The sequence below is a fragment of the Neltuma alba genome, unplaced genomic scaffold, assembly GCF_004799145.2.
Source record: "Neltuma alba isolate B1F8T4 unplaced genomic scaffold, ASM479914v2 tig00005370_pilon, whole genome shotgun sequence".
In the NCBI taxonomy this organism is placed as follows: domain Eukaryota; kingdom Viridiplantae; phylum Streptophyta; class Magnoliopsida; order Fabales; family Fabaceae; genus Neltuma; species Neltuma alba.
The window spans coordinates 7,163-27,798 of record NW_021634083.1 but is presented as its reverse complement, the minus strand read 5'-3'; the positions used below and the strand labels follow the sequence as shown (position 1 = coordinate 27,798).

The following is a 20,636-nucleotide window of genomic DNA, read 5'->3' as shown; positions in this document are numbered from 1 at the left end:
TAACGACATTCCTATTTACAGAAAATATCCACATGGCAGTACTTCAACAACGAATTCGGATAAAAAGAACTGCTAATTTAGGAAAACACGACCATGTGACATGTCTTAAAAAGGCACAAAGACGTTGAATAGGATCATCTTTGTGTAAATCAACTCTGACTTTTCGTGCTTCTTGTTCAAATCAAACACTATATAAGCCACAGCAAACATCGTAGTGAGGAAGAGAAAGAAAAAACATATACACTCTTGAAGAAGAAATAAACAAAACAAGATTGAGCATCAAATAAAATTTGAAGTGATATTGCTCAGCTAATTCAAAAATGGCAGGAGGTGGTTTCGTTGATCAAGGTCAAGTTAAGCATTTTGAGGGCAAAGTGACAACCTTTGTGTTGGTCACATGTTTCGTGGCAGCCATGGGAGGTCTTCTCTTTGGTTACGATCTCGGGATTACAGGAGGAGTCACTTCCATGGATCCATTCCTGATCAAGTTTTTCCCTTCTGTGTATAGAAGAATAAAGGCTGGTGTTCATGAGAACACTTACTGCAAATTTGACGACGAAATCCTTACGTTGTTCACCTCGTCCTTGTACCTCGCAGCTTTGGTTGCTTCGTTCTTTGCTTCTTCTACTACAAGAATACTTGGTCGGAAACCTTCCATGTTTCTTGGTGGTTTGTTTTTCCTTGTCGGTGCATTATTGAATGGCTTCGCAGTAAACATCGCAATGCTCATCATTGGTCGTATACTGCTTGGTTTTGGTGTGGGTTACTGTAATCAAGTAAGTAATAATAGATCTTTGCATCAGCATACCCGTTTTCATGAGACTTGGGGCTTCTAATGCACCTTTCTCTGAAATTCTCCAAATGCTCTTTGCAACGTCCCAACCTTTCAAAGAGAAAAAAAAAAAGCACAATTTCATAGCGTTTTCTTTTGAAAAATCATTAAAAAAAAAATTGAAAACTTGATGATTTCAAAAGGTCACTTATCATTTTATTTAGAATGTAATGGTTATAAAAAGGAAAAAATTCGTGAGGTTGAGGAATTACCAATGGCATTAGAGGAAGGCGGGAAGGCACATTAGAGCACCAAGACTCATTTTTCATGTAGTTCGTCTTTTGTTGATTTTAATGTAATTTATCTTGTTTTGAACTATATGACAGTCTGTTCCAGTATATTTATCTGAGATGGCTCCAGCGAATATTAGAGGGGCACTTAACATGGGATTCCAAATGATGATCACAATTGGCATTTTGATTGCGAACCTTATCAACTACGGAACTGCTAAGTATGAAAACGGATGGAGAATTTCTCTAGGTGTTGGAGCAGTGCCTGCATTTTTGTTGTGCATTGGATCAGTTTTCTTGGGAGACACACCAAACTCCATGATTGAAAGAGGCAAAACCGAAAAAGCCAAGGAAATGTTGCAGAAGATTCGTGGAATTGAGAATGTTGATGATGAGCTCCAAGATCTGATTAATGCAAGTGAAGCAGCCAAACAAGTTGAACACCCATGGAAGAACATTTCACAATCCAAATATAGGCCCCAAATCACTTTCTGCACTTTAATTCCATTCTTCCAACAGCTAACAGGCATCAATGTCATCATGTTCTACGCACCAGTTCTCTTTAAGACTCTTGGCTTCGGTGCTGAAGCTTCCCTCATGTCAGCAGTTATTACTGGACTCGTTAACGTTATTGCCACATTGGTGTCTATATTCACTGTGGATAGATTTGGAAGAAGGATTCTGTTCCTTGAAGGTGGCATCCAAATGCTTGTTTGCCAGGTAACATATATACAACTTATACGATTCTACATTGTAATGCACTATTATATTATATATGCCTATATGCTCCGATTGGTACAAAATATAAGTCACTTTCAACCGTTTCATTGAAACTAAGAACGAGTGGTTAACTCATTAAATCTTTCCTGAATTGAAAAAATTTCCAACATTGATTCACTGGTGTTAATATTTTTGTTTCAGATTGCCGTGGGAGTCATGATAGCTTTGAAGTTTGGAGTGAATGGGCAAGGTTCATTCAACAAAGGTGAAGCCGACTTGCTTCTGTTCTTGATTTGTGCATATGTGGCAGCATTTGCTTGGTCTTGGGGACCATTGGGATGGTTAGTGCCAAGTGAAGTGTGTCCTTTGGAGATCAGATCAGCTGGGCAGGCCGTTAATGTCGCAGTGAATATGATCTTCACATTTCTAATTGCCCAGATCTTCTTGCTCATGCTTTGCCACATGAAGTTCGGTCTCTTCTTCTTCTTCGCAGCTTTTGTTCTCATAATGACCTTCTTCATTGCTTTCTTCCTTCCTGAGACTAAGGGCGTACCCATTGAAGAGATGAACTCAGTGTGGAAGTCACATTGGTTCTGGAATAAGTTTGTTCCTCTCGATGCTGACACAAAAAGTCATGATCAGAAGACAAATCCATGAAGCTGTTGAAGGGGGAGAAATTTTCATGTTGGACATAATAACATGATGACAAGTACGTGAAAAGAATTGAAATCAATAATTGAGGAAAAAAGGGTCAGTGATCTTGAGTGATGATGTTGAAAAAATACTGAATAAATCATTCAGTTCTTTTCGAAAGCTTGTACACTTTTATTTACGAATATGAAATTTGTTTCTCCAAAGATTTGCATCCCTTTTTACTTAGGAATATGAGTTTATCTTTCAGATAATTTTACATGGGAAATTCACATTTAGCCTTTTTTTTTTCCTGTTAGAATTTATCTCGTTATATACGTGTCGCATATATGGTAGTGTTGAACGCAAGCAATAACAGTAATTCTAACGAGAGATTATAATTAACTAACACACGCGCGCACGAATGTATGCGTATTGTATACTATTTGAAAGCATCGATTCATTACAGAATAGTATTTGTAAGCCTTACTATTCATTATTTATAAATAGTATAAACCTTTTTAATTACATTTTTATATTGGAAAAAAGACATATAAATACCTTCAAAATTATAAAATTTCAAATCAATGCTTTAAATTTCACAAATGCCGAATTCTTTCCCACATACCAATTTGAAATTTCAAAATGTTATCAATTTACGTACATGACCTTCTTTTCATTTTCTCCTTCTGTCCTTTTCTTTTTTCTTCCTTCTAGGTCCTTCGTCTTCTCCTACTCCTTCTTTTTAGCTTCTTCATTTCTCTCCCTAGTCTTCATTTCACCAATATCTTCTGCTTCCACTATCCTTCCTTTGTGTCTCAAAATTCTCTCCCATAGAAAAGATTCAAACTTCACGATCTTCTGTGAAAAAAGAAAAATGTTCGGAGCCCAAATTGTCTCCCTTTCATGCTCACTCTGACAAAAGCAAAGCCAAGACAAAATTCATGGGAAAGAAGAGAGAACTGAGAATGAAAAGACCTGCAATTGGCAGCAATTGTAGTGAGTCCATCGATCGGTACTAAAACCCTCACAAGAGGACACCACCAGGACTTTGAAGTTATTAAAGGATTTAGCGATTAACTCTAAGCTCTCTTCTGGTATGACCATTTCACCATTTCTGAGGTGTCCCAAATGCAAGGAACTCATTATTGCTGTTAATGCTCAATCTAATATAGCGAATTTTGTCACTGTCATGAAAAGTCTAGTTTGTAGTCAATGACTAAAGTAAAGTTGTTAATAGTTGTAGTATTATTGTTAATATTTTATATCCAATCTACTTATGCAATATATTATATTTTATATATAGTGTGGAATTGCTTCATTTACTTAATTCTTATGAGCTTAATGTTGTTGGTATTTTGTAATTTGACACTTCTTTTAAAAAAAAAAAATTTTTTTTTTGCTTCAATGACCTGGAATTAATTATTGACTTTTTTGCTTAAGAGAGAATGTGGCGTGCATGTGTTGATATGGTTAAACAAATGGGATCTAGATGTGGCATTAGAATACACAAATGAATAAGTGACTACTTTTAGACGTGATCTCTTGAGATGACTCATTAACCATGATGGAAATTATAGAAGGGTTAAAGCTTTGAAGCTACTTGAACAAGGAAAAAAAAAAACGACAACAAAGCGGCAACACTTGTCCAACTAGTGAGCGAGGTTGTTGCTCGTTGGATTTACGTGATGATAATCTATGAATTAGGTGTTTACTAGCTACTTTATCAAAGCTTTTGACAACTGTGTAGTATCCGGTGACTACTTATATTTAAAAGACATCACTTAAATTGTGTAAAATTTATTGGTTAACAATGACTTTATATATGCTCACTACAAAGTAATATGTAAAATTCATAATAGGGCACACCAATTACTATCACATAAATATATTAACAACTTTATTAGACTTGTTGACAACTCTTCCAAATATATTAACAACACAACAAGTAATTAGGAAAATTCATTACAACTTTGTCAGGAGCATTGACCACTCTACAAAATAGATTAATAACACTTTTACATATATTGACAACAAGTAATTAAGGAAATTCATTACAATTTTGTGAAGCACGTTGACAACTCTTTCAAATATATTAACAACACTTTTATATGTATTGGCAACATGTAATGAGGAAAATTCATTACAAGGAAAGCCAATCAGCAAACTTAGACAAATTACATGCTATCAACTGGTTAGGGCTATTAACAACTCTTTCAAATATATTGACAACAATTTTATATATATTTACAACAAGTAATTAACAAAATTCATTACAAGACAAACCAATTAGAAAACTTTAACAAATCACATGTTGCCCCTTTGCTAGACATGTTGACAAAACTTTGATATCGATTAACAACACCTTTACATAAATAGACTATACTAACTTGTTCTCTTTATCGTCTTTCCTTTTATCAATTTATTAAGGGCAGGCTTATCTTTTATCCACATTAAGAAATGCCAAATCAGTATACCTGTTTTGACATGACTTTTTGCTTTTCACCAATAGATTTTGTGTCTTTAAAGATATTTTCTTATCTTTTTTCCTTTTATATTTTGTTCTGATTTTATTGTTACTAAAGAAAAAAAGAGTACTATGCTACATTATAGGAAAGTTTCATTTACCCCTACAGATGCAAATTAATTTTCAATAAGTCAAAAAAATTCTGAAATTTTGGTTCAGTATTAATGGATAAAAATGAAATTATTCTAACAGGGAGGGGCTGCCAAAGCTTGGGCAGCCGGTTACTGGAGCACCATCTTTTGGGATATATTTTTGTGTCTTTTTGCTATTAAAGTAGAGGGAGACACACACCACTAAAAAAAAAAAATCAATAAAAAGTCTCTACTTGAAAATTTTATTAACCAGAAAGGCCTAATTTCCAATACCAGTACTTGATATATAAATATATATATATATATATATATTTATATACCCATATAATCTTGCAAAATATCAGTATTTGTATATGAAAACATATCAAATCCTTCTTATCAATAAAATTTCCAAACAAAGATTTTATACCAAATTTTCCATACAAAAAAAAGAACTTTATATTTTTTCTTGCATATAAAGTGTTCTTTCTTTTTTATCATGCACATAGTCTTCAAGCGTTCACAAATTCATTGACATTATTCTTGTGGGGAATTTCTACAGAGCTTATTCCGAAAATTCACTGCATTTAGTAAGTTATAGAATTGAAATAATTTTTTTAAAATTTTTTTGCTAGGTGTAAGTGACAAACTCAATTATTTTTATATATTTTGATATCTTTTATATTGGTTTTATCAACTTAATTAGTCCCTTTTGACCTTAATTGATTGATTAATTGATTTAATATACTTTGATTTTATTATTTTTATAGGGGTAAAATTGTCATATTTTGGTTTAATTGTGACTAATTGATTTTTGAGGACAATTAATGCTACCTTATCCTTGAATTTTGCTTGCAGATTTTTGAAAGAAATAAAAATTAAAAAAAAGAAAAAAATATAACAAAAAGATAATTAAAAAGAAGGGGGGCAAAACGCCACCCCACTAAACCTATTATTCATATGATCTTCAACGCGAGCTGACGGAGGGACGGACCCACAAGCTGAACGCCGAGCGAGCAGAGGACACACACACGCTAGCTGGGAGGCGGCGGAAAAACAGAGCAACACACGAGAGGAGAGGCTGAACACGAAACACACACACACACTAGCTGGGAGGCGGAACGCGAGGGGGGCACCAGCGACGGCGGAGAAGAGAGGGAGAACGAACGGGAGAGAGGCGACCGAGAGTGAAGGACCAGAGCTTAACAGCGATCGCACCTCCAGATTCTGTTTCTTCACTTCGAATCATCATCTTCCATATTCACCGAAATCCATCATCACCGGCGCCTTCACCTTCTTCTTCTCCTGGGCACAGCAAAACCAGCAGGCTCGACGGGTGGGATCGCTGTTAAGCTTTGGTCCTTCACTCTCGGTCGCCTCTCTCCCCTTCGTTCTCCCTCTCTTCTCCGCCGTCACTGGTGCCCCCCTCGCGTTCCGCCTCCCAGCTAGCGTGTGTGTGTGTTTCGTGTTCAGCCTCTCCTCTCGTGTGTTGCTCTGTTTTTCCGCCGCCTCCCAGCTAGCGTGTGTGTGTCCTCTGCTCGCTCGGCGTTCAGCTTGTGGGTCCGTCCCTCCGTCAGCTCGCGTTGAAGATCATATGAATAATAGGTTTAGTGGGGTGGGGGCAAAACGCTCTTTTTAATTATCTTTTTGTTATATTTTTTTCTTTTTCTTTTTAATTTTTATTTCTTCCAAAAACCTGCAAGCAAAATTCAAGGATAAAGTAGCATTAATTATCCTCAAAAATCAATTAGTCACAATTAAACCAAAATATGACAATTTTACCCCTATAAAATAATAATTCAAAATAAAGTATATTAAATCAGTTAAGCAATCAATTAAGGTCAAAAGGGACTAATTAAGTTGACAAAACCAATATAAAAGATATCAAAATATATAAAAATAATTGAGTTTGTCAACTCCCCCACACTTAGCCTTTTGCACTCCTGGGCAAAACATCATTAAAGAAGAATCCAATAGAGACACTCAATGCAAGCAAACATAAAACTAACTAAGCATGAATGTGCAATTAACTCAAGCAACCTTTATTGTTAATTAATCAACAATCATAGAATACTTCAGTGCAAAGAAATTAACACAAGAAACATAGCAGGATAAAAGAAGAGAAACATAATAGAGCTTACATATGGTACAAGTGTTTCACTCATCTCTCAAATGGGAAAAATTTCACTCAATCCACCTAGATTAGCACCTACCATAAGCTTGTAGAAATTCTAATATCTTCACCACTAACATACCTTAGGTTCATGATCAAGGGGACTTGAAGGGTTGTAATGTCGAAAAACAAGGCCAAATGAATGAATGGACTAACAAGTGAAATGCATGAGTAATAAAGTATCAACTCAAAGTGAGTTGAAGTACAATCATGAAACAACACCAATTCAACAACACCAAGTGAAATGCCTGCTGGTTTTGTCATTTCCTCCATGGTAGACCGTAACAGAACATTAATCACAGTATTTCTCATGGCTGTTCGTGGCTAATTTCATAATCTTCCAATTCAACAACAATGGCAGGAGCTTGGATCATCAAAGGGGAGTTTTAGTTGCTTTAATCTCTTACTTAATAATTGTTTAACAATTCCTAGGTCTTAGGATAGTTTTTCTGATTGTTGAGATAATTGTATTGCTTAATCTGATTATATTTGGAGATTATTGTGACCGAATTATTGCTTAACATTTGACATTAGGCTGTTTATAACTTTAATTTCAACTATAATATTGTGGTTATGACATTTGCATTGATTTTGGAGTTAATATATTGTGATTTTCTGAGGTGGCTTGGAATTTTAGATCATATTGTCTCTTGCTAGCTTTAATTCTATTGTTTTGGATTTAAGAGTTTAATTAAGCATTGGTTTTTAGTATCCTTAATTCCATTTTACTATTCTGGTTGCAGTTAGTAAATTGAAATTTTGAGAAAATATTTTGTGACAATTCGAGGTGACTCGGTTGTTGGATTAAAAGCTTAATTATAATTCTTAATTCATTGTTTTAACTTCCACATCTTTTAGAGTGATGATTGCCTGTGTTGTTGAATTGGAGGATTAATTATTATCATTGTTATTCGTGTGTTTCATTTTCATTTCCTTTATCTTCATTTATTTCAATCATTTTTATATATAAAAAAAGGGGTATTTTAATTTCAATTTAATTCATGGTGTTTAATTAGAAGTTCTCAAATCAAAAATCCTTTTTATAATTTAGGTTACTTGCATTTATTTATTAGGGTTTAATTTCATTTTCGGCTCCTGAAAGTGAATACGACCCGGATTGTGCATTATATTGTATTAATTCGGTTAATTTTTAGAGTAACCCCACAGCGACAAATGAAGGGCAAGTTAACTTCAGTAAGTATCTTTTTATTTGCAGTAATTCTAAATTTTTTTAGTTTTTATATAGATAGATTAAGTAAAATAAAATTACTCATGACAGTTAATTTTGCGCTTGGCCTATTTGTTTGGTCATAACTTAAATTATAAAATTTGGTTTAAAAAAAACTATAAAATCGCACAATGCATGTGATTTTTTCCAAAAAAATCACAATAATTATAACAAGTCTTATTTTATCAAATATGTTGGTTACATAAGCCACATTACCTTGTTCTTTGTGTTCTATTTTTTGATAACAAAAATTTTATGTGAATTGGATCACGACAACTCATTAAAATAAGGACATGCCTTAAAACTGGGAAAAAAATTTGTATATACAAAATGAAATGATACCCAAAAAAAGGTAAATGGTGCAAAACAAAATGGGCCTCTTTACATGATTTTAAAAAAAAAATGAAAAAAACCATAAGCTCCAGAGAATAAAAACACAAACAACTGTGTAACAGTACTTCAAATAGCATTACTTCTAATAAGAGGACGTCTATGCATAGCCAAAACAAAACAAAAACACAAACAACTACAATAACACACACGTGCAACCAAAGGAAAGCAAGAGGAAGTCTAAATAAAATCACATACAAATAGACGGACAAACAACGAAGAGCTGGAACGAAGACCAACTCCCTGATATACTCACAGTAAAAGGGTTGCAGAAGGAGAAGACAATACCAGCAAGATGGAAGGCAACCATATGCAAAATTAGCACAAGTATGCTAATTTACAAACTACTTTAATGGACCATAAAGGCCCTGAAAATGCCGTAGGATGATAGGGTTTGCTATTCTAACTGCAGCTCAAAACCTGCAACCAAAGCACAAGAAACAAACTAAACCAGAAACTAACAACATAAACCAAAAAGGAGAGAGTTTAGGACAAATAAGATAACTAAAAGCAGGAGTAAAGAGCTTGTCAGAAAGAAGAAGCAAGGGATTAACAGAAGCAATGAAGCTCATATTTGGGTTCCCCACCAGGAAAAAGAACAGCCAATGGAAAGAGAGATTGGCGAAGAAACAATCAGAAAAAAATGGATGAGCGAAAGGAGGAAGAAAGAAGAAGAAGAAGAAGATGATGAAGAAGAAAACAAAGACGGGAGAAATAGAAATGAAAAGTAAGAAGGTGGTCTGAGAAAAAAAAGTATAGATAACTCATTTGATAATTATTCATGTATATTCTTCATGCAAGAGTGGGATTTATAAAAAGAAATGGATATTGTAAAATACTATTTGTAATTGATTATATCATTAAATTGTTAGAAGGCCGTCTATCTCCAATTTTGCTTGCAATATGAGATTTCCATAATAATCCAATACCATCCAACAATCTCATTTAATCCCAAGCCAATGTTCTATAATTCAATTACCAATCTGAAGCAATGAAAATAATTGAGCTATATAACCAAAAATTCCCAAATCTATTTTTAGTTTGAAATTAAAGAAATTCCGGTTTATTTACTTTAGTACTTCAAAGATGTATTTGATATAATGATTATACGGCTTCTTATCTCATTTATTTTTGCTGCACTAAACGCAAAATTATATTGGAACGGCTCGATTAAAAACAGAATGAAGGCATTTCTGTTCAATATAAACAAATAAAATACATAATACAGTTAAGACCGTTTTATGATTTTCACTATACTTATATTCTGAAAGTTGGAAGAATAAGCTTCATTCTTTGTCTTTTCCCAAGGACGATAGGAATTGAAAAATAAAAAAAATAAAATTTAAACCATTTAATCTAAAAACAATTTAATTTAAAGTTCGTATCCTATTCAATTTGAGCCATACGCATGCTTCTCCAACCCTACAACTTTTTCTTGAAAACTTAGGCATGCGTGAACTAGTAAAACCAATGAAAATTTCAGTGTAATGATATGAATATCATTAATTCAATTAATAAAAGGAGAACCACTAATCCACTTTCCACCAAAGCTGGTGCTTAATTTATGTCAAAAGTAATTATTGAATACTATTATTCTGTTAATACAAACCAAAAAAGTTATGGATTCAAAATTGGAAAACTAGTCAAGACTATTCCTATTATCCAGTATATCTCTGTGGCAATACTTCAACGACGAATTCGGGGTGAAACAACTTCTAATTTAGAACATTATGACCAAGTGACATGTCGTAAAAGGCACAAAGTTGTTGAATCGGATCAACCTTTTCGCAAAACAAACACTGACTTTTCGGAATTATTCACCATATCAGATCCTATATAAGCCATATCACACATCGAGGTGTAGAACCAAAAACAATAAACACTTCAAAGAAGTGAGTAAATATATCGAGCATTGTAATTAAGCTTGAAATAATTGCTCATTATTGATCAGTTTCGAATAAAATGGCAGGAGGTGCTTTTGTTGATCAAGGTCAAGTTAAGCAGTTTGAAGGCAAAGTGACAACCTTTGTGTTGATCACATGTTTCGTGGCAGCCATGGGAGGTCTGCTCTTTGGTTACGATCTTGGAATCACAGGAGGAGTCACTTCCATGGATCCATTCTTGATCAAGTTTTTCCCTTCTGTGTATAGAAGAATAAAGGCTGGTGTTCATGAGAACACATACTGCAAATTTGACGACGAAATCCTTACGTTGTTCACCTCGTCCTTGTACCTCGCAGCTTTGGTTGCGTCGTTCTTCGCTTCTTCCACTACAAGAATACTTGGTCGGAAACCTTCCATGTTCTTGGTGGTTTGTTTTTCCTTGTCGGTGCTTTATTGAATGGCTTCGCAGTAAACATTGCAATGCTCATCATTGGCCGTATATTGCTTGGTTTTGGTGTGGGCTACTGTAATCAAGTAAGTAATAAACTTTGGCATCAACATTTCATCTTTTTAGTGCCCATAATATTTAGTATCGGCCTCAAAAGATTGCTTTCATTAGGAGGATACTGATAGCTAAAAAAAAAAAAAAAACATTTCCTCTTCTTATATGTTACAGAGGTACCATGTGAGATTTAAACTCACAATCTAGCCTACCCCATTGAGCTGGTTTTGATGTCCATTGTAGAGATATGTATCATCTTTAAGGGTTAAATTGTAAATAAAAAATCATTTTTTTTTCAAAAACTGACAACTAAAAAAATTATATTTATTTTAAATTATGTAAACATCAAAATAATTTTTTTAAACAAATAAAAGTAAGAAATATTCAATCTTGGTCCCTATGGTCATTTTTCAAGCACTTCTTTTTTGTTGATTTTAACACCTTTATTTTCTTTCATACTTTTTACAGTCTGTTCCAGTATACTTATCTGAAATGGCACCAGCACATATTAGAGGAGCACTTAACATGGGATTCCAAATGATGATAACAATTGGTATTTTGATCGCAAACCTTATCAACTATGGAACTGCCAAGTATGAAAACGGATGGAGAGTTTCACTAGGTGTAGGAGCCGTGCCTGCATTTTTCTTGTGCTTAGGATCTGTTTTCTTGGGAGACACACCAAACTCCATGATTGAAAGAGGCAAAACCGAAAAAGCTAAGGAAATGTTGATTAAGATCCGTGGAACTGAGAACGTTGATGACGAACTCCAAGATCTGATCAATGCAAGTGAAGCAGCCAAACAAGTTGAACACCCATGGAAGAACATTGCACAATCCAAATATAGACCCCAAATCACTTTCTGCACTTTAATCCCATTCTTCCAACAACTAACAGGCATCAATGTCATCATGTTTTACGCACCAGTTCTCTTCAAGACTCTTGGCTTTGGTGCTGAAGCTTCCCTCATGTCAGCAGTTATTACTGGACTCGTTAACGTCATAGCCACATTGGTGTCTATATTCACTGTGGATAGATTTGGAAGAAGGATTCTGTTCCTTGAAGGTGGCGTTCAGATGCTTGTTTGCCAGGTGACATACAACTAAAGACTTTTTTTTTTTATTTTTTTTTTAGGGCTTGTACCTATAAAGGGTCGAACACACAGCCTCATGCTTAACTAAGATTTAAGAAGATGTCTAGTGTCAGTTGTGCTAAATAACCCGATAACTAAGCCTCTGGTATATTTTATTTAGGTTTCTTCGAGATTTTCAAAACTTGTAACATATATTATTACTAATTGCTTTCAGATTGCTGTGGGAATCATGATAGCTTTGAAGTTTGGAGTGAATGGGCAAGGTTCATTCAACAAAGGTGAGGCCGACTTGCTTCTGTTCTTGATTTGTGCCTATGTGGCAGCATTTGCTTGGTCTTGGGGACCGTTGGGATGGTTAGTGCCAAGTGAAGTGTGTCCTTTGGAGATCAGATCCGCTGGGCAGGCCGTTAATGTTGCAGTGAATATGATCTTCACATTTCTAATTGCCCAGATCTTCTTGCTCATGCTTTGCCACCTGAAGTTTGGCCTCTTCTTCTTCTTCGCGGCTTTTGTCCTCGTAATGACCTTCTTCATTGCTTTCTTCCTTCCTGAGACAAAGGGTGTCCCAATTGAAGAAATGAGCAATATCTGGAAATCACATTGGTTCTGGTGCAAGTTTGTTCCTTATGAAGATGCTCCCGCAACTAAAAGTGTTGACCAAAAGTCCACTCCTTGAAAGCTGAAAAAAAAAAATTATTGGTGCGCAAATTTTTCAGCACTATTTCCAGAAGAAGAGTTATGTGACAAGTGAAAAAGGTGAAAGCAAACCAAAAAAAATTATTTGTCAAATAACTTTGAGACATATGATAGAGTCATGGAACTTGGACATTGCATGGTTCTATTGTCTTCGAACATCGTACTGGTGTACACTCTTATGCGAAAAAGATGATTGTTGTTTCTGAGTGATGTGTGAGTTGTACACGATGTATGAGAATTTTGTGTGTACTCTTCCATTTGTATTTGCACACACACACACCATTTTTGCAATAAAAATGCAACCATGAGGCTAATCATGCCTGCATGGACGTTCACTTTTTTGTTGCTTTAAACTTGTCTGTTGATCTATTTATAATTATATTGTCTAAATTCAATAGTTATTGTAATTTATAATTATAATTAAGCGAAGATAATGGATCAATTTTAAGAAGAGGTTCATTGGGCCGGGAAATTCATAAATAATTAGATTCAACCAATAATGTAAATTGTTCCATTTAAATATTTTGGTGAATAGAAAAATTAAACGAGGCTAGCTAGCTATTATGAAAATTAATTAAAATAACAAAAAAGAGTGCAAAACAATACGAATTTTTAAATTTGTTAAACGTTATTTCTCACTCTTGTCTTCTACATAAGAATTCTTATTAGTCATCATTTCTAAAAAATAATTCGTCAAAAATTATTATGCGTCTGCTAAAAGTCTGGGCACTATTTTCTTTTTTTTTTTTTTTTGGGGGGGAGTATAACTGACACATGAATTTTTTTGGGCCAAAGACACAATTGTTTTTGATACAAGCCGAAGACACATTAATTAAATATAAACTTTTGCATTTCTCAGACCCAATTCAAGGCCCATCACGGTTAATTTTTTTTTTTTAATTTCCAGCTCAAGAATCCAATCCAGAGGCACCGACTTCTGAAAATTCACAGACGTTCAGCTGCTTACGAGTCTTTCAGAGTTCAGAAGGCGGATCATTGCAGCGGCTCCTTTGTTCAACGGCTTCATTGGGCCTTCCATTAATGTTGTTCTACTTCTGACTTCACGGTTTGCTTGTTTCGGCTTCTCTGCTCGCTTCGCTTCTCTGATAGTTTGCCCTTCAGTGGTTGGTCACCGCCTTGGTCTGTCTTCTACTTGCTCTAATAATAAGAAGGAATTGCGTTTGTATCCAGCGAAAATATTTGAAAGTCCTCCATGATTCGATCTCCGGCGCAACTTCCTGGATTCTTGGCGCGCAACGTTTCTCTTCTTTAGGGTATTATTTGATCCCCCTCCCCTCCCGGGTTTTTTTCGCCTTCAATATCTGTTGACGTAACCTAAGTTTTCGAGCTTTAATCTGCTTCGTTGAATTTTTCTGCTTGTATCGGAGTTTGTCTTCATTTAGCCAGTGATATGCCTTATTGCATTGCACTGTGTTTTGATATATGTTCTTAGTTATTGTTATGTTGTAGATTCTCCGTGTTGCTTACCATAAATTGGTCAATCATTGGCTATATTTTCTATTCAAAAACACTTCCCCATTGGTTTTCCCTATCAGTACATGGAGACAAAGCCATCCAAACTACCCAACTTGATTGAATTTCCAGGTGATTGTCTTCTTCCTGAATTTTCCTCTCTCGTTCGCTTAAACATGTAATGGCACATGACATGACATATTATTATTTTTCTTTTTCAAGGATCTTTCTTCAAGTATCTCCGAGGACCATTTCCTGCCCGTATCACTGAGTTGTCCAATTTCGAAATATTGTATTACTCTTGAAACTCTTTTTCCTTCAATAACTTATTGTCTCCTATATTGAATATTGAATATGTAGATGCAGGGATGCTGTTTGTATTGCTTTAATTTGACCATTTGTCACGTGCAAAAGATTAATCATGCATAGAGTCATGAGTTGATTATATCACTCAACTTCATGATCCTTTTGTCCCTTGATGTATGTGTGCAAAAGATTCAACATTTGTGCTGTTCATATTTATATAAATAGGTTTAAAAAACATAAACAGGGATATTTGTTGTATTATTTTATTGTTATTATGGCTGCTTTAGACACAATTCTATTTTATTTTCTACTTCTGGGTTTCTTTTGTTTAATCCGAAAGAGAAAAGGGATGATTTGGTTAAGGCAGATTCAGAAAGGTTTAATACCATCACCGAGGAAGTAGAGAAGTTACGTGAGCACTGTATAGTGTATACTCCATTGCATTGTCATTCTTTTCATTTTTCTTTGATTGATTTCCTGATTTGGTAAATTATTTTCTTGTTATCGTTTCATTACTATTGTAGTTCAGAAGCCAAGAGAGCAAGTTGCAAATGCTGAGGCGCTTCTTGACCTGGCTACCACTTTGGTCGGTTCTGTGAAGTCTCTACTTAGTGACGGTGTAACTCCTTCTGAGTCTGTTGGCTGGATGTTTTTGTGCTTGGAAAATCTCATGGATCTTAAGCAGTGAAAAGAGTCCCCAAATATCAATTAACAGGAAAGAAGTTGGATTGGCTGTATCACCAATTTTCATGAAGGTTCATGGCTGCCGCACCATGTTAGTATATAGGGATTTGCCTCGTTAAAATGGCTTCTGGAAATATAATTTTCCTCCTTAACTTCTGTTTTTTTTTTTTTCCTTCTTTGGTTCCTTTGGGTGCTTGTTTAAAGGCTTGGTCGTATGGAAAATGCATTGAAGCAACAGAACGTAGGACAGAGAAAAAGCACAAGCCCGACAACAGCTATGGTGAGGCCAGAAGAAGTGACTTTGCTTTCTTCCCTGTGTTTTTCCTTATATATATGTAGACGTATAGCTTATGAAGGCTACTTAATACACAATAATGAAGAGTATTTAATGTGAAAGTTTTTAAAGCATGTTAACTTTATACTATGGTTTCGCAGGTAGTTAGCCTTTACTCTATTTCAGTATGAAAGCTTTTGAATGACACATACAGTATCCATTTCAAGGTCATCTGTCAATCATGAAAGCAGTGCAGAATTTGGATAGCGATAAGAGTCATGATAACTTGTACACTTCTTTTCCTGACTCCATTATTTAGGGACATACTTAAGGTTTGTGTCCATGCGTCTACTTTGTACACCCCTCACTTCAGCTTAAATAGATGGTTCTATTCTTCTCATTTTGCTCAGAATTCTTGCTAGGATTTGCAAGTTAGAATGATATTAAACAAGGGTGCTTAAGTGCCTTGCTTGGAAGAATTTGATGTTCCCTCTGCTCGCCAGGTGCAATTTTCGCTAAGCCTTCTTTTTATCACATTATTGTTGTTTTTAATTATTATATTCTATATGAGATAAATGACTTTGCATTGATATTTGTTTACTTGTTCCTGTTTGCAAGTTGCTGCATGCTCCAGCACGTTTCTACTGTAAATTAACTAATCTTGAATATTTTTTCTTGTATCTTGGTTGTTTTATGTGTTTTGTGTGTGTGTGTGTGTGTTTTTTTTTTTTTTTGGGGGGGGGTATTTAGTCAAAAGGAGATTATTTTACCGATAGTAAGCATTGACCCTCCTAAATTAGAATACGACAATGGTATTACGCTCCATCCAAAAATGTGTCTCAAAAATAATCTAGCTTAGTGATGATATGTGTTTGCATCTATCAGGAGAGTATGTTATGGGTCTTATATGTCTTACATAAGAAGCCTCACAAGAGAAGATACACGTATATATGGTTCGTAGACGTGTATGGGTAGCAAAATTGAAGGATTAAAGTATAGGGAAAAATAAAGCCTATGAATGTTACTCCCTCTAGTTCTAATTATAAGATTTCGTTTGTAGTCTATAAACAAGGTCTTATAATTAAGACCGGAGGTAGCATTTCCTAGTATCTCATTTGTCTTTCTAAGATAAAATATGATCAGATATTAATATCCATACCTAGTTGAGTGCTAGTATATAATAAACATGTTAATATTAATTAACCCTAAACTAATGCCTCTTAATGCTCCCCCTCATGCTGGATTCCGACTTGGATACTTCTACTTTTCACAATGCTCCCCGCAAGCTGCGAAGCTGCTTGGGGGGTGTGATTTGTAGTCTTCAACTAGGCCAATCTTCTTCTCTCTCTTAAAAGTACCAGGATATAGATTTGGATTGGGATTATTATCTTGCTAGAAAGCGCTACAAGAGCCAATTCCAATAAACTATATAAAAAACATGAAATCCAATTCCTATAATATTCATAATGCTCCCCTCAAGCTGGGAAGCTGCTTGGGGAGTGTGATTTGTAGTTTTCAATGGGCCAATCTTCTTCCCTATCTTAAAAGGGCACCATAATGTAGATTTGGAATGGGATTATTATCTTGCTAGAAAGTGCTACAAAAGCCAATTCCAATAAGCTATATAAAAAACATGAAGGGGGTGTTTGGCAATTTCTAAAAAAGTGCTTTTTGTACCCAAACCATGGTTTGAGCCAGATAATTGCCAAACACCCAGTTTTTTCAGCAAACCTTGGTTTGGGTCAAAACCTAAGTTTCAAAAGAAGCAGAATATTTTCGCTTCTGGAGTGAAATTTTGGGACATTGGTGTAATCATTATATCCTGTCAGAAGGCACCTATATGACAAAACACACCCTCATATTGAATCACAAGAACAGGCACAGGTGAGGTATTTCTCAGCTCTGCAGAAGAAGATCGCGCTTTGGGTAGTCCAATCTGTCTATCCTTGATTTGTGATCAACGGTGTTTGCATTGTCCGGTGGTGGTTTAGTGAGGTTGACATCGTTGGTTCCTAGGCTTAGCTCCACTACTCAGGTAAGCTATCTCCTCTTCAATAATCATTTTCTTCCATTATGTATTTTCTTCATTCATGCGTTGCGTCGATCTGTCCATCCTTTATATGTTCCTTGCTTGCGGTTCGCTACATCTGCTCATTGCATCGTCTGGTCCTCTTTCTTTTGCTTTTTCTTGGTTTATAGCTGCTTGTGGGTGTTCGGATGAGGCAGAGGATCTGTTTCGTTCTCAGATTTTCTCCCACCTTTGTTTTTTTTCTTCTTCTTTTGTTTCAATGCTGGCTTGATTCACATTTTGCTTGGTTCATAGCTGCTTTCCTTGGTTCACGTTTTGCTTCACTGGTGGCTTGATTTGTTCTTTTCAGTACTGGTTTCGATTGTTTTTTCTTCCACATTCATATCTTGCTTGCTCTGTTGAAACCATGTGATCTTATTACTTGGTTCGGTTTCATGGATCTGACTGTATAAATAAATGTGGCTTTCAAAGACAAAGGACTTGTTTTTGTTTAACTGGTTTGCTTATGATAGAAAATTAGAAATCATTTTGCTGGCCAAAAAAAACCCATGATTTGCGTGTTATTAGAGACAGAGGATTTGTGTGATTTTGCTGCCTGTTTGTTTTGGAATCTGTGTGCAGCATTCAAATATACAGAGTATCTGTTTGTTTTGAAATCTGTGTGCAGCATAGAAATATACATATGAAGGAAAGAAAAATGATAATAATATTGGGATGATAGCTTATTTGGATAACAATAACACTTGCTATTTTAACTGATTTTAGGTTGATTAACTTGTGATAATTGAAGAGCTGTAATTGTTCTATAGCATAATGAGTAAGGATCAAGTGAAAGCTTCGTGGGATCTAAAAACCACAAAGGTGTTCATTGATTTGTGCATTGAACTAGTTCAACAAGGAGAAAGAAAAGGTACAAGCTTAACAAAGAAAGCTTGGGGAATTCTTGCCGATAAGTTCAATGCGAAAACTGGGAGAGCCTATACAAAACCTCAATTTAAGAACAAATATGATTCCTTACGAAAGGAATGGCAGACATGGGATAGGTTGCTCCACGAGACAGGTTTGAGATGGGATATTGAAAAGAATACTGTTAGTGCAATTGATGATTGGTGGGAGAAGAAATTAGTGGTAATTATTTAACCTTTTAATCTTATATTTTCTCTATCTATTAATTGTTTTTGTATATTTTATAATATTATTGGTGCTTAATGTGCAGGAAGTTCCAAACTACAAAAAATTTAGAAAAAGAGGACTTCAATTTCGAGATGAATTAACTCAACTATTTGGAAGTGTGACTACAACTGAACCACAATTGTGGGCACTTTCTCCCATGACGCTTCTAAGTGAAGGAGCACCTAATGATGATATGGAAGAAGGGTTCGGAGATAATAGTGAAATCTTAGGTACATCAACTGGTATAAGTGGGGAATTTTACTTAGTAACTTTTAATGAAAATAGTGGAGGTAGTAGGGGCAACATTGGGATAAGGCAGGATAACAATCGTGGGGATAGACCTGGTAGCTCATTGGGGATCAGAAGAAAGAGTGAAGCCATGAAGAAGAAACCAACTTTCCCTATAAAAATATCAGATGCACTTAGTAGGATAGCTAAAGCAAATGGTTCTGATTTTCAACGTGGAAATGATATGGTTTCACAAGCACAAGCTAGAAGGTTGGAAGAAAAAGCACGTGCTTATGAGACTTCAATTATGGGAGTCCTATCTCACCTTAAAACAATTGATGAAGTTTTCAATGATATTGATTTGTTTACACGCTGCACACGACTTCTTATGGAACGACCGGAGGCAAGGGAAATGTATGCGGCGCTGAAGGATAGGAGGGAACAACTTGTGGCCGTTTTGAAGCATTTCACTAAGAATTTATGACTTGTTTATTATATTAGACAACTCTTTATGTCTATTGGATTATGTGATTATTGGATTGTTGTATGAATTAGACAACTCGTTACTTTCTTAAATGTTTCGTAATTTCTATGTAAGGATTCTAAACTTTATGTATGTGTGCATAGGATAAAACAGAAATGGATGATGAAATTAAATTTGTGGAGGAGCATACTAAGCAATGAAAAAAAAGGATTAACGAAGTTGTAGCATTGGTCAGTGGAGACGTTGTTCTTTACTTGTATAAAGAGCCCCAGCGTACAAATGTTTATACAGGTAGCTCATGGGTAAGGGACGTTTTATAGGGTAACTCCACTCGTTATAATATGTTTAGGATGGAAAGGGGTGTGTTCTTAAGTCTTTGTGTAGAATTACAACAACATGATGTAAAGGAAACTAAAAATATAGAGATACATGAATCAACTGCAATACTTTTACATACTGCTAGCCATGCACTTAGTAGCAAAATACAGCAAGAAAGATTTCAGCATTCAAGGGAGACAATCAGTAGAGATTTTCATAATGCCTTAATAGTGTGCTGTACAATATGTCCAATATCAAAACGAAAAATTCAACATTTCGGCATGTTCATTCAAAAATATGGCATGATAAATACTGGTTTTTTTTTTCGAGCATGTTATTGCAGCAATTGATGGCACATGTTTCCTGCATTGTCAGTGCAACAGATCAAACTAAATTTATTTTTAGAAAAGGAACAATATCTCAAAATGTTATGGTGGCTTGTGATTGGGACATGTGCTTTATTTTTGTCTTGGCCGGATGGAAAGGTAGTGCACATGATGCTCACATATTTGATCCTGCCCTCACAATTCCTTCAATGAACTTTCTCCATCCACCTGAAGGTATTTTTTTAATTTGTTACATTTTATTTATGTTTAGCTTAAAACACAAACATTATTTACACTAATTTCGTTTTTGATATAGGAAAATATTATTTGGTGGATGCTGGATACCTAATATTAAAAGGATATCT

The 20,636-nt window shown here is 35.1% G+C and overlaps 2 protein-coding genes and 1 pseudogene across 2 annotated transcripts; all 3 read left to right on the top strand.

Annotated features, from left to right (window-relative positions):
* The first annotated feature begins 320 nt into the window (after positions 1-320).
* Positions 321-2,439, top strand: LOC114747574 (sugar transport protein 10-like). The gene is made up of 3 exons (XM_028935927.1): positions 321-776; positions 1,159-1,782; positions 1,984-2,439. Exons 1-3 carry the CDS (start codon positions 321-323, stop codon positions 2,437-2,439), a joined length of 1,536 nt encoding a protein of 511 aa, XP_028791760.1.
* Positions 2,440-10,763: 8,324 nt separating this feature from the next.
* On the top strand, positions 10,764-15,443 carry LOC114747570 (sugar transport protein 10-like; annotated as a pseudogene).
* A 2,287-nt stretch (positions 15,444-17,730) lies between these two features.
* On the top strand, positions 17,731-19,814 carry LOC114747572 (uncharacterized). Its single transcript, XM_028935926.1, has 3 exons — positions 17,731-17,748; positions 18,552-18,870; positions 18,959-19,814. The coding sequence occupies exons 2-3, from the start codon at positions 18,556-18,558 to the stop codon at positions 19,625-19,627; spliced, it is 984 nt and encodes a 327-aa protein (XP_028791759.1). The 5' UTR covers positions 17,731-17,748; positions 18,552-18,555; the 3' UTR covers positions 19,628-19,814.
* Positions 19,815-20,636: the final 822 nt, after the last annotated feature.

What these genes read in the sequence shown, in the direction of transcription:
- LOC114747574 (XM_028935927.1), top strand. Translation starts at nt 321, where the DNA reads ATGGCAGGAGGTGGTTTCGTTGATCAAGGTCAAGTTAAGCATTTTGAG. An exon ending in GTGTGGGTTACTGTAATCAA is followed by an intron (nt 777 to 1,158) that starts GTAAGTAATAAT and finishes ACTATATGACAG; the next exon opens with TCTGTTCCAGTATATTTATC. An exon ending in TCCAAATGCTTGTTTGCCAG is followed by an intron (nt 1,783 to 1,983) that starts GTAACATATATA and finishes TTTTTGTTTCAG; the next exon opens with ATTGCCGTGGGAGTCATGAT.
- LOC114747572 (XM_028935926.1), top strand. Translation starts at nt 18,556, where the DNA reads ATGAGTAAGGATCAAGTGAAAGCTTCGTGGGATCTAAAAACCACAAAG. An exon ending in GGTGGGAGAAGAAATTAGTG is followed by an intron (nt 18,871 to 18,958) that starts GTAATTATTTAA and finishes CTTAATGTGCAG; the next exon opens with GAAGTTCCAAACTACAAAAA.